This window comes from Miniopterus schreibersii, assembly GCF_964146895.1.
Source record: "Miniopterus schreibersii genome assembly, chromosome: 12".
NCBI lineage: Eukaryota > Metazoa > Chordata > Mammalia > Chiroptera > Miniopteridae > Miniopterus > Miniopterus schreibersii.
Window position 1 is genome coordinate 61,721,347 of NC_138112.1, and position 17,073 is coordinate 61,738,419.

The 17,073-nt window shown below is 41.1% G+C and overlaps 1 protein-coding gene across 7 annotated transcripts in view; it reads left to right on the forward strand.

Annotated features, from left to right (window-relative positions):
• Nucleotides 1-17,073, forward strand: part of LOC308565468 (exostosin-2) — a 126,016-nt gene that overhangs the window by 56,378 nt on the left and 52,565 nt on the right. For all 7 annotated transcript variants that reach the window (XM_081154693.1, XM_081154694.1, XM_081154695.1 and 4 more), the window contains one exon: nt 10,248-10,379. In XM_081154693.1, coding sequence (XP_081010819.1) covers nt 10,248-10,379 — 132 coding nt within the window. The remainder of the gene's footprint in view (nt 1-10,247; nt 10,380-17,073) is intronic.

Genomic DNA, 17,073 nt, shown 5'->3' on the forward strand with positions numbered 1-17,073 from the left:
ACCACCCTAAATCTGTAGTATTTATGGGCGAATTTCTTGAATCCTTGACTTTAAATGGGAGCTAGTAAATTTTTAGTTTAGCTGGGAGGATAAGTCCCTCCTACCCCTGATATTTTATGATCCTGACTTTTGTGTTAAAATTCTCAGATGAATTAGAAAAGAAGGCGATGGCTGATGAGGAGACAGCGACGTCTATCAGAAGGACTAAGAATAACTTGGACTGTGAGAAGTTGGGGTACTGGGAAGAGCTCTGCCACTAATGCTGTTTGTGTGTAAAATCTTACTGGGTATTGCTGGGATTGTGAGAGTTTGGGTTTTTGTTTTATTTATTTTAAAAATTATTTTGTAGCTGATTACTTTATAAATTTTTAGTTTTAGCACTGACAGGTTTTAGCTGCATTTATTTTCAAATTTCTTATTACTTCTACTAATTTTCTTAGGTTTATTTCATTCTTTTCCAAGTTATCAAATCATATACTAAACTTTTTATAGTAAGGCTGAGTACATCAGAGTAAAGTTAAAGTTTGAAACTAGAAGCAATTGAAATTTTGTGAATATTTGAGGGCTCAGTATATTTCATCTCTAAGATTTTTAATAAAAAGTGGCTATATGCTTCTCTCTTTTAAGTAGATGAGATATGTTATCAGGCTTCAATTTAACATTTAAGGCAAATACCGATTTTTAATTTTAGTGAATTTATTAATGAGGAAAGAAAATGTTTTAGTATTTTCTATCAGCCTCAAATCCCCTAGATTTAAGGATTTTAGTAGAATGGCATACTGTATGTATATAAACTAGGTTGAAATATTTATAATACTCTGAATTCAATTTCATGGTTTTTATTCCTTTCAAAATACGCTAAAATTAGTGTGCTAATTTTTTGGTACTCCTTCCTCCAGGAGGTGGAGCTTAATTATGTTCCCCTTGAAAACGGACTGAACCTATGACTTGCTCCTAATGAATAGAACATGGAATGGGAACAGTAGTAACATTGTAGTGGAGAAACCTGACAGACCCCACCTTAACCAGGTGATCAAGGTTAACCATCCGTAAGTCATGTTGATGTCATGTTGATATCATGTATTCCCTGATAGGATGTGAAGAGAAGGGCACATCACCTCTGTAGTATTTTCCAAAATCCATAACCTCAAATAATTAGAAAACACCAGGTCAACCCAAATTGAGGCACTTTATACAGAATTCCTGACCAGTGCTAGCCAAAAGTGTCAAGGTCATGAAAGACAAGGAAAGACTGAGAAACTGTCACAGATTGGAGGAGACTATGGAGACATGACAACGTAATGCAGTGTGCTGTCCTGGATCAGTTGCTAGAACAGAAAAAGACCTTAGAAGAAACCTGAGAAAATCTGAAAAGGAAAAAAGCCTGTAGTTTAGTTAACTTCTTAGTTTTGACCATTATTCCGTGGTGATACAAGATGTTAACAGTGAGGGCAGCTCTGGGTGAGGGTATCTGGGAGCTCTCCATCCCACAATTGTACCTGTTCTATAAGTCTAAAATTACTCAAAATAAAAAGTTAAAAAAGAAAGCAATTACAACTTTGCATGATAAAGAAGTAAGAAAATATTGACACCAAAAAAATTGTGAAATGAACTCTGCTACTGTTACGTGAACAAAGGTCTGGCTTTGTGTAAAATTCCAGTGAGTTATCTGTGGGGGTTCCTCAATGCCTTGTTCCAATAATTGAGATGATGGGGTGGGGAAGATTGTCCTAGATGATGGGAAAGTGCCTCTAGAGATATCAAAGACTTTCAGGTGGAAGATGCATGCAGAGAGGGTAAATAAAGTAGCTTCGTGAATAAAGGAGTGAAACAAAGCATGCTCATATTTTATGTAGTAAGGTATTTTAAATGTAGCTAAATTAACAAAATAAATATTTTGAGCGGAAAAAATGGCATACTAATAAATCCCAGGTATATTAGCCTTTTTTGGTAAGGTAAATTCTATTGTTGTTTATTGACTCCTTGAGTAAAGGTGTATCAGATGCTTGTGAACTTCCTCTACTCCTCCAGAAAAATTTGTAACATGGGCACTGCACAGTTTTATAAAACCTTCTGCACATGAGAAGTGCCTTTGAGGGACTTTGTTGATATTTTTCCCCTAATTTTAAGTAAGTTGTCCTCTAACTCTTACATTTATAAAAATGGGCTAAGCAAAAGAATAAATACCACCAGTCTTGCTTGTAGTCATTCTCCACTGGCAGTCAGGATGCTTGGACTAATAATTTGACCTCACCATTGGAGTTTTAGCTGTCAGGTAGAGATTATTGGAGCCTGCCTCTGCTGCCTCCAGGCTGTGGTGAAGTTATTCATGAAGGACATTGTCTCCCTGCTCCTGCAGCTCAGCTTTATAGTGTGAGAAGCCTGCTGCATAGGAACTTTGGAAGGGCAGGGATGCTCATTAGTTCCATTTGTCACAGCAAACAAAGGAAAGGACGTAAGGCGCCTTTTGTACATGTGTTTGGAAAGACTTGGAATCCCTTTGGAAGTTTCAGATTCATCTTCAGACACAGCTTTGAAAAATTAATCCATGAGGTGTGGAAATATTTTCCAGCCCTTGGCCTGAAATAAATGGTTCTGTCAGTGTGAGTGTGTTAAGAGAAAATTTCCTATAGCTCACATCTCTTGAATTTCCTAGTGCTTAGAGGCAGAGTCCTTTTGCATCTTGAATGGTGCATCTGGGGTTTCTTTAAACTTTTTGAGGGAGAAGGTGAATGTTTTATTTAAAATGTCTTGGTTCTCTGATTTTCTTGAGTCTGTGTTTTGTTGTTTTTCATTAATTTTGGAAGATCCCTAGCTATTACTTCTTTGGGTATATCTATGTGTTGCCTTGTCTCTTACCCCCTCTTCTGGGACTCTTAAAGGTATGTTAGAACATTCAGTTTTGTCCTCTAGTCCTTGGATGCCCTGTTCAGTTTTCTTTTACTCTTTGCATTTTGGTTTGGATCACTTCTTTATTTTTTAAAAATTTATCTATATTGTTGAAAGTATTACAGATGTCCTTTTTTCCTCCCATTGACCCCTTCTCCTCTGCACCTGCCCCCCAACCCCCAGGCCTTCCTCACACTATTGTCTGTGTCCATGGGTTATGCACATATGCATATAAGTTCTTTGGTTAATCTCTTCCCACCAGATCATTTCTTTTTCTGTTTCCAGGTTCACTATTTTTTCCCTCTGGTATATGTAGTATAAAGTTGTCAAAGGATTTCTTTATATTGTTTTCTTTATTTCCAGAATTTTCGTTTGACTATTTTTTTATCCTTCCCATCTCTACTGGAAATTTCCACCTGTTCATGTAAGTTGCTTACCTTTTCACCAGATTCTTTAACATATTAATAATGGTTATTTTTAAGTCCCTGTTGGATAGGTCTAACACCTTGGTCATCTTTGGGTCTGGTTCTTTTGACAGCTTGATATTATGACCGTGCGTTGTTTTCTCTTATTTTGTTTTTTTTCCCCTGGTAAATTTTGGTTGAATGATGGGCAGACTGTGTAGAGAAACAGGAGACTGAGGTAAATGTCATGTCCAGGAATGGGCACATCTGTCCTGTCAGGCCATACATGTGGGAGATTGACTGTCTCTGGTCATTGGGCTGGGTTTGGGATTTTCTGTCGCTAGACTTCCCTTCAGCACATCACAGACTCAGATGCCGCCAGTAGTCCGCTGCTGCTACTGTGTTATTAGTGTGGGGCCCGGGATACTGAGGCTTTTCTGCGTTCCCACCTCACCTCTCGCTTCCAGCAAGCCCTGGTGGCCTGCGCCATGGAAGCCTTTCCCCTCCATGGTAGACTTGCATTGCTCGTGTGTGGCGCTGGGCTCTTGGTGGGGGCAGTGGGATGTTCCCTTCCTCAGGTCCAGCCTCAGTCTCAGTCAGGCCCATTTGCTGGGGGCCTGGGAGGCGGGGCTTTCTCAAAGTCCCTTCTCCTTTCCCTGTGGCAGCTGAATGCTGCTCCGTATCTGTGGGGAGTCTTGGGTTGGAGGTGTCCTGCCCCTCTCTTAGTGGTAGCTGACCTCTGCTTTGTGTCAATGCAGGATCCTGACCTGAGCAAGTTTTCTTGCTTGTCCTCCAGGGAGAGATGGCTTTTGCTTCTCCTCCCACAGGGCAGTGTACCTTCGTCTAGGATTGCTGGTGGGAGGGTGTCCTGGCCCTTGCATAGCAGCCGTGGCCTCAGTGCAAGGCTTAGGGTACAGCAAGCGAGTTTCCTGCCCTCCCTGAGGAGCAGAGGCTGTGGCTTCAACCCCTCTCGGTGGCAAGCTGCCTTTCCATGCCTTCCCAGAGGCATGCATCTGTGACTGGACCTTGGGGATGGGAGCATTTTCTGCTCCTCCCCCAGCAGTTTAAGGCTTTTGCTTTGGATTAAAAAGAAAGTCCAAGAAATGGGCAGGGATTTTACCTGTATACTGTTGAGAGGGACTCTCTTTGGTTTCCTTCCCTTCCCCAGTCTTTCTCAAGAACATCCAGCAGAACAGAGCTTGTAAATAAATGCAGATTCCCCTTTGTCTGGAGCTTCCACATCATTTTGCTAGCCCACACTTAGGTTTAAGAATTCATTAAAATTTTAGCTCCCTTCCTTGGCTGCTTTTGTGGTAGCCACCTCTCCCTCCTGTGCTCTTCCAAAGCTGAAATTATGTGTGTCCTATCACTCCTGGAGGAGCTTGCCACCCTTTGAAATTTGGTTTTTCTTCCTCAAATCCACTTTCCCCATTTTTCATCTTTTAAAATTCTGTATACAAGATGCAGTCATTATTAAATGACAACTTGCCCATTTAACCTCGTGGATTGGAACTTAGAAGATTTGGAAGGTTGTTTGAGCTGCCAGGGGTGCCTGTGCTTATGAGACAGTGATGTTAGGTGGATTCGTTCTTTCAACAAATATTTGACTGATTCCTCTGTGACAGGCAGTGTGCTAGAGGCTGGGAGTTCAGTGTGCGCAAAACCAGATGTATTCTCACACTCATGGTTACTGTCCTCTTCCTTGAAAGCTTAGAGATTAAGCTACAGGCACGTTATTGGTTGCTGTACTTGTCATTATAAAGTTCTGTCACACTCCCATTTGGTGTATTTTTATTATTTCTCACTCTGTTGTCTGACCAGTTGGGTTTCTTTACTGTCTATAAGAGTCAAGGTGGATAGAGTGTAACATCGAGATCCCATTCTGGCTCCCTTCTTCCCCCTCCCAACCTAAAAAGTGTTGGAGGTATTCTAAAGCAAGTGACAGAGACCCTAAGAGGACAGGATGGATGTAAGTTTTGAGGAGAGAGCTAATGCTTTCTGATTGTCCATTCTGCACTAGCACTTTATAAGAAAGAAACTCTATAAACCTCATCTCATCAAGCTCACAGCTTCATGAGATAGGTGTTAGGATCTTCATCTTTCACATTTCGAAATTGAAGTTGTCCAAGGTGCTCACAGCCGTGGCTTTTTATACTATACTGCACTGGCTTCCTTTAAACACGTGTTATTGCTGTTGGCTTATGGTACTGAAAATCAGAGAAATTAAGCACATTTCATTGTGTATAACCTAAAGTAGCAATTTCAGTTTGAAGTACCTATTTGCTTACGATAGTTTTAAGTTGGCCTAATCCTTCCCTTTTCGGAACTTTATTTATTCTCAGGTTTGAAAGCATTATAGGAACTTTATAGTTTATATGCTTTGGAATCTGCATGTTTTATAAAATTATGGTGGTATTTGTTCATTGAAGAAAGATTAAACACTTTGCTCACTTATGTTGGCCTGACCAGTTCACATGTGACTTAACTTTTCAACTGTGTAGCTTCCACAGTGGAGGATTGACTGCGGAATTGACACAGCTGCTAAAGGACCCCTCATTTAAACTTTTCAGATAGTGATAAATGTGGCCCATGTTTTAAGGGGATAAAACCCCCACAACATAAGCTTTTGCATTTGCTTACTGGATGATAACACTGGTGCATTTGGGTATCACTAGTATAGCTGCAAACTCCTTCCTCTGCTGACAAGTGGCTGACACTGCATTCTGGAGGGGCTGTAAATTATAATGCTCTAAACACTTCAAGGTGTTGCGGAGGTCCTGCAGAAACAATTAAGCTCAAGAAGTTCATTTATCCTTAGGCTGAAACACTTGAGCTATGATTATTGGCAAAGCTTGCTTCCTTTAGAGTGACTTGCCATTTGGTGGACAGAGTGAGATGATTTGAGGCATCTTAAATGAGAAGCTCTGTCCTACAGTTGTGCCTTTGGCTGGTATTCTAGGTGGATTTGTTACCAATCACTGTTTCCTATAAATCCCAAAGGCTGCTGTCTCCACTGTGATTAAATGTGAACATAAAGCTTTGAAATGCTTGAGTTTGAGCATGGTTTAATTTGAATATGATTTAAAATAAAAGAACATATGATGATGGACCCATCTGGGTAGAGAGGGAGATAACTTTTAGGATGTGTGGGCTCATGCTTCTTAGTGAATTTTTATACCTCTCAGTTTCTTGAAAAAGGACTATTTCCTAAAACTTACCATGTGCTAGTATTCTGAATTCTCTGGAATGGAATGGGAAAAGATCTGAGTTTAAAGTTAAGATTCATGGGTTTGAGTTGTGACTCTGCCACTTAATATCTTTGTATCTCACATATGAAATGAAACTTGTATCTGCCCCAAATAAGGGACAGGCTGGTTATAGAGAGCACATGAGATCATGGATACAAAAGTGCTTTGCAGCAGATAAGACATTCTAACATTTGTGTAAGGATGCTAATAAAAATGCCTTTTTCTACACCAAAGGAACGCATAATCTAGCTAGTGAGAGAAAAGTGATCATCTGAAATAATAGTAAAACAATTATAGGACAGTATGTCGTGGAACTGACCTATAAGGTAAAGGCTGTAAATGCTGCAGGATCTCATAGTAAGGGGAGATTGCTGATATTTGGGGTGATCAGTTACAGTTTCACAGAGAAGATAGATTCTTTCAGGTCTCATAAATTGTAAATATTTTGGCTGGATGATGGGGGGGAGCAGCAACATGAATTTAAGCAGGAATGATGTTGGAGTGAGTGGGGTATATCTGAGAAGCAGCAGCAGGCAACCAGCCAGCCCCCAGGCTGTACCCAGATGGGAAGCTACAAGACAGCTTCGGTCAGATCCCTTTGGAAGTTAAATCTGTTTCAGCTTTTCATTGAGGAGGAGAAATTCTCATTGTGATGCTTTTGCCTTTTTAATATAATTAGTGGTGAGGATAGTCACATAACTCAGAAGTTATCCTGGGCTTTAACTAATGCATAGAGGACTTACCCAGCAAACAGAACCAAGGTTGGCAAGTTGAGACTAGAAAGTATCTTTGTCCTCCACCTCTTTTGGTTATGCTTCCAATTTCCTCATGTTAAATTTTCATAGTTCACGCCTGTGTAAATCCAAATGGCCTCTATTTTGAGTGGAATCATAGGTCTCAACGAAGCTGGGATATCATCTAGACCACATTACTGCTTTGTTGTTAGTAACTGAGTTTAAACTCTGCTTGGATAAGACACTGTCCTCTTTCAGAAAACTATATTGGACTGTGACAGAGTCGCTGATATTAAAGCACCTCTCTTGCCAAAAAAAGAAAAAGAAATATAAAAGCTTATTAAGATAGATAAAACAGCCCTGGCCAGTGTGGCTCAGTGTTAGAATGTTGGCCCGTGGTCGTGGGTTTGATTCCCAGTCAAGGGCATGTACCTGGGTTGCAGGTTCATCCCCTGGCCCGGGATGTATGCAGGAGGCAACCAATCGATGTGTCTCTCTCACATCAATGTCACTCTTTCTCTTCTTCCCTCTCTCTCTCCCCCTCCCTCCCTTCCACTCTCTCTAAAAAATCAGTGGAAAAAAAATCCTTGGGTGAGGATTAACAAAAAATAAAAATAAAATAGATTAAACAACAGTGTAGAGGCATTGAAGAGCAAATAATGCAGCCAGTACTTGAAGGACTAGAGTTCCTGAGAGAAAGGAAGCACACTGAGTTGGGCAGCATTTGAACTCTAGTCATTCCCCTGAGGGCAGATGCTAATTTACAATACAGGGTTATAGAGTCATAGCAGAAAGCAGCAGTCCCATAAGGCTGAGCGCTGGAGTTAGGGCTTATTAAAGTGTCTGAGATTTAAAGGACAGAATCCCAGGGAAGAGAGGACCCTAGGGAAGTAAGCAGAAATGGGCAAAAAGTGGGCATGCAATCTTCCCTTGAGGTGTTTGCCAACTTCCAAGGTGCACATGATCAGAGCAAGACTCCAAGAATCTCTGCAGAAAGAAGTAGCTGGGAGCCTAACAAGCTGTATAAACATTTTAGTTACCATATATAGTACTGACAAGATAAAGGTTGTGTTCAGGCCTGCCAAAATGGAGGGGTCCTGGTAATTAACCTGGGCTTTAACTGAAAGCTCCAAAGGGCCATACTTTAAAAGTAAGGAAAAGCTTCAGCCCTAACAAAACTTAAAACCAACCACTAAAGGGATTACAGGGGTTTGACTGCATTCGCTGTGCCTGACAGAGAATATGTTACACTCTTAGGAAGAAGATAATCTGGATCATCCAGAACCTCTATAATTTTTAATACAGAATGTCTAGCAAATGAAAAATTAAGAGGCATGCTAGAATTTGAAACCAAATGAACAAAATGAAGAGGAAAAACAGATAGTAGAAAGAGACCTATAGGTGATTCAGATATTGGAGTTTTCTGTCAGAAACTGTGTTCAGTAAGATAGAAGAAAAGGAGAACTTCAACAAAAATATGAAATCTACTTTTAAAAAGTCCAGTGGAAATTCTGGAACTGAAAAATGTAAGAACTGAAATTAAAAATTCAATATGTGAATTTAATAGTAGTTTAGACACACACACAAAAAGATTATTGGACCATGAGAAAATTGGTAGAAAATATCCAGATTGGAGCACAGACAGAAAAAATACAGAAAAGAGAGTAAGAAACATGGGATGCGCCCTGGCCAGTGTGGCTTGGTTGGGTGTCATTCCATGCACCAAAAGGTTGCTGGTTTGATCCCTGGTCAGGGCACATGCCCAGGTTTCAGACTCGATCCTGGTAGGGGGTGTGCAGGGGGCAGCCAATCGATAGTCTACTCTCACATCAATATTTTTCTCTCTCCCTCTTCCTTCCTTTCTCTCTAAAAATCAATTAAAAACAATTTTTAAAAAATATATCTTTATTGATTTCAGAGAGAGGAAAGGAGAGGGAGAGGGAGAGGGAGAGATAGAAACATCAATGATGAGAGAGTCATTGATCGGCTGCCTCCTGCATGCCCCTGACTGGGGATTGAGCCCGCAACCCGGGCATGTGCCCTGACTGGAAATTGAACCCCGATCGCCTGGATTCTAAATCGATGCTCCACTGCTGAGCCATGCCAGGCCGGGCTAAAAAATTTTTAAAAGGGGAGAGAGAGAGACGTGGGACGCAGTGAAAACATTTCATATGTGTGTATTTGGAGTCCTAGAAGAAGAGAGTGACAGAACCAATATTTAAAGAAATAATGGCTAAGAGTGTTCTAAAAATGGTGAAAAACATCAAACCACAGATTGCCGAAGCTCTGCGTTCCTTAGTGGGATAAATGCAAAGAGCCATACCTAGTCACATCATGTTGAACTGCTGTAACCAAAGACAGAGACAGCTTAAATGCAGTCAGAATTAAAAGGCATGTTATCTTCAAAGGAGCCCCAGTAAGTCCAACAGCTTTGGTTTACATATTAGCAAAAATTGGATGAAGCCAGAAGACAATGAAATTGTATTTAGAATGTGCTGAAGAAAATGATTCACTTTTAGAGGGGCAAGACACTGACTGGGACTCAGCAGAAGGGAATCTTCTGGGGTGCTGGAATATTCTCTTTATCTGGGTAATAGTTATAAGTATGTACATGTGTAAAAGTTCAGTGAGCTGTGCACTTAAGATTTGTGCACTTATGTTTGCTATATCTTTTAAAAAGACTATAAACTTGCTCTGGTATAACTGTGACGTTGTCATCATCACATAACTTCTCTTATATAGAAATTGAATCCAGTGTGTGCTTCCCTTGCTTGCGTTCTGTTTTGACTGCATTTGATAAGTGCACACTTTTGATGGAGCTGGTGTGAACAGCAGGGAGCATTTGCCACAGGCTCCCGCTCTTTGGGAATAAAGGCATTACCCAGACCCAGCGTCGGGTCCTGTAGAGCATCTAGTTCTTAAGTTTTGTCTTACTTGTTTGCCCACTGAATACAGTGTTGTTTTCTTTACAGGCCCGGTGGTTCTGGGAAGCATACTTCCAGTCAATTAAAGCCATTGCCCTGGCTACCCTGCAGATTATCAACGACCGGATCTACCCATATGCTGCCATCTCCTACGAGGAATGGAATGACCCTCCGACTGTGGTAAGAGAATTCCAGTGCTAGCCACATCAGGCATGGTACAGCTGCTGGGATGGGACAAAGGAAAATATACTGAATTTGTACAGGTTATTTAAATTCTAGCTTTCTAAGATGAAAGCGTGCTGTTACACTTGAGGTCTTATAAAGTCAGCTTAATTTTGAAATGATGAGGAAAGAAATATGAAAGCAGCAGCTTCTAGTTTGTTTTAAATGTGCTTAGGAAGACAGTATGTTTGTTTATTGTAGAGATCAACAGGGAGGCTTGGGTCTTGTTGGAAATAAAGACTTCCTGATGGCTTTTGCAGTTTAGTGCTTAGAATTCCTGAAAATATTCTACAAGCTACTCAGTAATAGTTTGTATTTTAAGTGCTTACTCTCTGCCAGGGACTGTGTGTTAAGTGCTTTACATGGGTTATTTCAGTTAGCATTTCCAGTGCTCTGTGAGGAAAATGGTCAGCAAAAGTAATCTAGAGGCATCATGGATTGCCAGTCGATTGCTGAGGCCCCTGGGTATTTCCGGCAGAGAAATGAGGTGGTCAAGCCTTCCTCAGGGCTCCTTCCTTGCTTGAAAGAGTCACAAGGCCCTGGTGGCATTGTAGGGATTGTGGAGGGACCACACCTTCTTTCTCACTGAATATGCCTGAAGCTCTGGGACTGGTACTTATTGCTTCCTAGCTGCTTTGGAGCACACCTGGCTGTCTAGCTTACAGACCCCAGGGTTTTCATGTAAGATAACCCCATTGTTCATTCTGGTCATTGCTCTCTTTCTGGCCAGCCCTCCTTGTCTCCTGATTCTGCCTTCTCAGTAGAGCTGTATACTGCTACCTGGTTAATCTTCATATAGGAGTTTCTTTTCTTCCCTCCCTCCTGCCCTCCTGCCCTCCTGCCCTCCTTCCCTCCTTCCCTCCTTCCCTCCATCCCTCCATCCCTCCATCCCTCACTTCCTTCAGTCTTTACTAAGCAGTTACTGTGTGCCAGGCACTCCACCAGGTGCTGAGAATGCAGAAAAAGAAGCCAGTTCCTGCCCTCAAAGGAACTTTCCACTAACTTGGGAAGCCAGCAAGTAGGGCTACAAGTGAATGAGAAGTGCTCTCATAGAGTGGGGTACAGAATGCGTGGGAGAACAGGGGAGGCCGCGCTCCTCGCTGGGAGGGGTCAGGATGGTTCCTGAAGTGAGGATGCCTGAGAGGAAGTGAATGTAGGCTTTAGAGGAAAATTGAACAAACCAAAACCTTTCTGTTGTAGCTCTTAGAGCTTATTATCTGTGTTTCTTTCCTGTCACTTAACATGTGTGGAAGTATAATGCCTTGCAAAGTTTTAAGCATTTTGGGGGACTTCCTGGGTTATCGTGGTATCCCTCACAGTAGCAGGGTGATTTAATCCAGACAGGAGGCCTTGGTACATAAAGAAGGGGAGGAGGGAGATTGGGATCCCAGGACCTGAGCCATGCAAGCCTCCCTCACACAGTGATGCGACATCCATTATTTTATTTGAGAATAAATAAAATTGAGGAAGGTGGGGAAAGTGATAAATTCTTTTTCATCTATAAAGCTGACATAATGAGACTCACGGTGCCTAATGACTTATCTGAGGTCCTATAATTGGCAAGTTGTGTAAACAAGTGAGAACCCAGGTCTTCCACCTGTAGATTATTTTGAATTGCTTATGGAATTTTATGGGCGCCATTGAGCCTCCTCTGGGCTGAAGCATTTCCACTATTTCAAGCATGTGGTACAAGCTCGAGACAAAGAATATCACATCTGTTTCTGTGCATGAGAATTCCTACAGGTGAATGGTCATGACCCAGCCAGAAAGTGTGGAAACAGTGGAACTTCATTCTGTTCTATCTAAAGCTCTGAGAAAAGTTTAATAAGAATAAATGGTTGGAATTTTGGTTCTCTGTCTTTCATAAAAATATAGACTAGAAGAAAATAGTTCATGGAATTTTGCAGTTTTGCAATGAATGTGCTTTAATTTAGGACAAAATAGTCAAATTTGGGAAAGAACATAAGTATAAAAGGCATAAATCCTGATATATAATTAGAAAATATATTCTGTATTTTTTCTTTTACGCTTTCTTAAATAATCTTTTTCAGGGAAATTAAGTGTTTATCACATTTCTAGGTACTCAGGTGATGAGAGCCCGAATTTAAAGCCGTGGGTTTTACATTCCACATCTTCAGTGAAAGCAACTGTCCTGAATAGTGATGATATATTTACAGTTAACTTTGCCCCTCCCTTCAGAAGTACTTAACCAACTCTAGATTTGATTACTAGGAACCCATCAGGAAAGTCTCCCCTCTAGATTCCATCAAGTTTATAATATCAGAGACCCCAAGGTGGGAGTAGGCGTGGATTTGGTCAGTAAATCAGGGGATGGTCTGGTTTTTTTAAACATGCTAGCAGGACCTACAACCATGCACTGAGCTGGCTCAGACTGGAGAGGAAGGGGTGAGAGTAGAGCCCTATTTTGGACAGATGCTTATGCCTTAGTCTAATGTTAACAAACAAACAGCAACAAAAAAACCCCTATTGTGTGGATTATGAAGACAGTGGGGGGGTAGCCTTGCAGAAACCAGCTGCTCTGTGTCACCAGATGCCCTGCCATTCTTACCTGTAACCAGATAGGAGACCGATTACATTATGCATATTGTGCCACACTCTTAAAAGTTGAAAAAGTCTGACAAAGTAATTCTTGAGCATAACTTTAAAGTAGCAACTCTGTCTGGTTCGGAGACATTGGCTCTTTGTTTTGAATCTTTTCTTTGGAAGGAATTTCTCACCAAGTTCAGGTTCTTTATGAGGGGACGAGTTTGTTTTTATCGTTAATTTTCTTAGCTCCTAATGTCAAGGCCACCTGTATTTTGCTGCCTTTCATTCTCTCCTTGCTTTCATTTTTCTCCCCTTTTTTGCAAATATCAACAAAACGTTATCATCACCCCAAATACTGCACACCTGTATCCCTCCTTTCGTTAGTGACATTTCTGGCCTTGCCCCTTGGCAGGCCTCATCCCCACATCTGGGCTGAGCCTGTGTCGCTGGGAATCTCCTTGGACACCCTCCCTTGCCTTGCCTCTGGGTCTCTGCCAGGCGTACGCATGTCTGGAGGACAGAGACTGAGGCAAGTGAGCATTAAATGTGATATGGGGATGGAGCAGGCCAGGAACTATGAAATTTTGGATTCCTGGCATATGTCACCCAAACCATATTTTCTCAGCAATAATTTTTTAAAAACTAAATATAATATAGCCCTAAAATCATGCTGTAGAATGGACTATTTTCCCATGTTATTTTTCTACATGATTTAAAAGATTGTTCCCCACCTTTTCAGTGTCATAATTTTATTTACCCAGTCCTTTGACAGACAGCTTTTCCAAATTTGCTATTCTAGGTAGCACTAGTCAAAATACACCATATTTGTTTCTTTTCTTCATTGACCATACTAGCCCTAGAACAGAAAGAGGGGAGGGCAGGGGTCCCATGGCCACTGTCTAAAATTGATGCGGAAAATGGGAAGTGACTTAAAATGGATTATTGTACCCAGCATAAGAAAGAGGTTGAAAAACAAGAGCTTGTTCCTATGCAGTCTAGCCAGAGTGGTGACTTGGCTGCAAGGAAGGCCTCAGATGAGGATTATGTACTTACCTGCACTTCTTATTGGCCTCTGTCCAAGTTCAGTTTTTGAGGACAGAAAGGGAAGAGATAAATAGGCAGGAGTCCTCCAAAAGAGCACTTGATTGGCAGTTACCACCCATGAGGAGCCGGAATCCAGAGTTGTGGGTAAAATGTGGCAGTTTGCTGCAGCCCTCTAAGATCTTAGAGAAGTGGTTTTCCCACTTTAGTATTCGTCAGAATCTCCTGAAAGCCTTGTTAAAACAGATTACTGTCACTTCACCCCAAGTTTTAGATTGAGTAGGTCTGGGTGGGGTCCTAGAATTTGCATTTCTAGCAAGTTCCCAAGTGGTATTGATGGTGCTGGTCCAGGGACCATATTTTTGATATGGGATTGATTCACTGTGTGTGTCCTAACTCGATTACCAGAGAAGGCTCCCCCCTTCTCCCCATCCAGTTGCTCTTCTGGACCCCTAGGGCTTGGATTAGAAGCATCTAGAGACTGGGTTCAGACTACATCTGTCTCAGCTACATGAAAAACTCAAGGCTGCTTGCACTTAGTAGATGTCCAGACGGCGGCCCTCACTCACAGAAGTTATAGTTGTACAAGTAGCTGAAAATATCACTCAACTGTAAACACTAACAAGCAGTAAATCACTCTGCAGGCTGAAGAAGCACCAGCTCAAATGCACGAAGCAGTGCTCCGAGTTGAAAAGATACCAGACTAGCAGTCTGTTTAACTCAACTCAGTGCCCTTTAACTTCCAGGTTGTGGAATGTTTCTCTGGAATTTGAAAGCCTACCCTGCCCCCCAGGAGACCTTCTGGGCTTATTCTCCCCTTCTTCCTCCCAATGCCTAGATATGACTAAAGTATGTATGGAATTTAGAAATTTTAGCTTGAATTTTAAGCGAGTTTAAGCTTTTTGGAGTCTGTTTTTGGAGGTGTCACGTTGATAGGATCGCAGTTGCACAAACAATCCATTATACTACCCCCAATTCCAAACCTTTTTTGAGTAGCCTTTGTCTTTGAATAGTCTGCTCCCTGCAGTTACTTCTGTGGAAACAAGCTAGAAAATCTGAGATCAGCAGCAGCCAGGTAATAAAGAAGACTGAGTTGGGTCTGCAGATGGAGAGATGCAGGAAGATCCAAAGAGCTTGATCTGGGGCCCCAAGCAAAGAATTGGCCGATTCTGGTGGTCAGGTAGAAAAAGGAAAAAAAGTAGATCACTAGCTAGATCCAGATGGGGAGGATATGAAAAGCCAAACCCAGAGGTGTTGCTGAGATGATCATGTCAATCAGGTCTTTTGCATGAGCACCCGGGACCCTTCCTAGAAGAGAGAGACCAGTATGCCTGTGTAGCACACCTCTGCACGGCAACTCCAGCAGTGGTGGGTGAGTCTGTACATGTTGCTTTCCTGGATGCAATCCTTCCCCTGCTGCTTACTGAGAGTCTACTTTTATGGCTCCAGCGTTCATGAATCAAAACCTGGCTTCTTCCTTACATCACACAGCTCGTAGGAGGGCAGTGGGAATAGATTTTCAGAGTCTGTGGGAGCTTGATCTGGCAGCAGAGTAATTAAGAACATATTGAATGTTTGGCAAAGTCATCCTTCACGCCCCAGCTCTCACCTATTAGCACATCAAATTCCCTTTCTCCTTGCTTCAGGGGCTATTTTAATTCTCCTCCGAGGTCTTTTTAAATGATTCAGTTGCAGAAGCTATCAGAAAAATGTGGTGGTTGGGTATTTCAACTAATGAATTTTATTTCTATTTCTGATATCCTATACTAGATGCATGCCTCCCAAATAATTAATATTTAAGTGTATTTTCTAATAAACAGTCATTACAGCAGCAGAGTAGAAAAATTTCCATGTAAATAAAGAGAACCAAAAATGAATTTTGGTTCTCTATTTTTTATCTCGGCTGTATTTCTTAATTTTATACTTTAAAAATACTACAGCTTAACACACATATGGTTTTAAAATTCAAATAGTAAATAAAACATATAACTAAAATTAAGGCTTTTCCTAAAGGGCTGCTGTTTTCAGCTCTTTTAGCTTTCCTCTGGTACTTACCTTCCTGTCTTCCCATAAAGTGCTGCCGCGCTGTGTTTGGTTTCTCAATCATAGGCATCACCTTTTGCGTCCTGAGTTAGCGTTGCTTCCCGTTCTCCCTCTTCCTTTACACATTTCCCTTTCTCCTGTCTTACCAGTAGGGCTGAATCATCATTTTTCATTAAAGCAGTATTTATTATGTACATTATTAGGACTGTATAAATATTGTTTTCAACTGAACCAAGCAGTAAACATGGTTATGCTTCCTTTCCTGTGTAACTTTTTATTTTCCAGGGAGTTAGTAGCTTCCTCTTTTTTTCTCTCTTAGTTTTTCATGTTCCATTGCTAATGAGTTTTTACTAAATTCTCCACCAAAAGAATAAAGTGGTCAAGCACAGGTAAACTGTAGGAGTTTTCTTTCTGGGTTGACTGCCCTTTAGGTCTCCTCTGTGGTGGTCATCCTGAACTCAGTTCGCCTTGGGTCTGGGATTTCCCTTCTTCTCTCTTGTTTTGTTGGATTCTGTTTCCAGGTTCTAACATCTTCCTCAGTTTGGGCTTATTTTTCCCAGTAGCTTTCCAAGAAAGGGACTACGGGAGGATGAACTTTCTGTCACCTTGCATGTCTCAGTGTATTCCATTTCACATTGGATTAATAGTCAGGCTAGTGTAGGTTTCTGGTTGAGGTGAGTTTTCTTCAGAATTTTGACAGCATTGTTCCATTGTCTCCTAAGCTTCCATTTTAATATCAAAAAGCGAGATGTCATTCTAATTTTTGATCCTTATTTGTGACATTTTAATCTTCCTGGGAAATTTTATGTTCTGAAATTTATGATATGTGCTGGTATGAGTGTGTTTTTTTGTTGTTCACTCGATACCAATTTGGGCACTTAGAAGGTGGAAATTCATGTCCAGTTCTGAGAAATTTATGTGTTTTATATTTTTGATTTATTTTCCCTTTTTTCTCTTTATGGAACTTCTGTTGCCTAGATGGTGAATGTGTACTATATTGATCCTTATTTTTCTTATATCT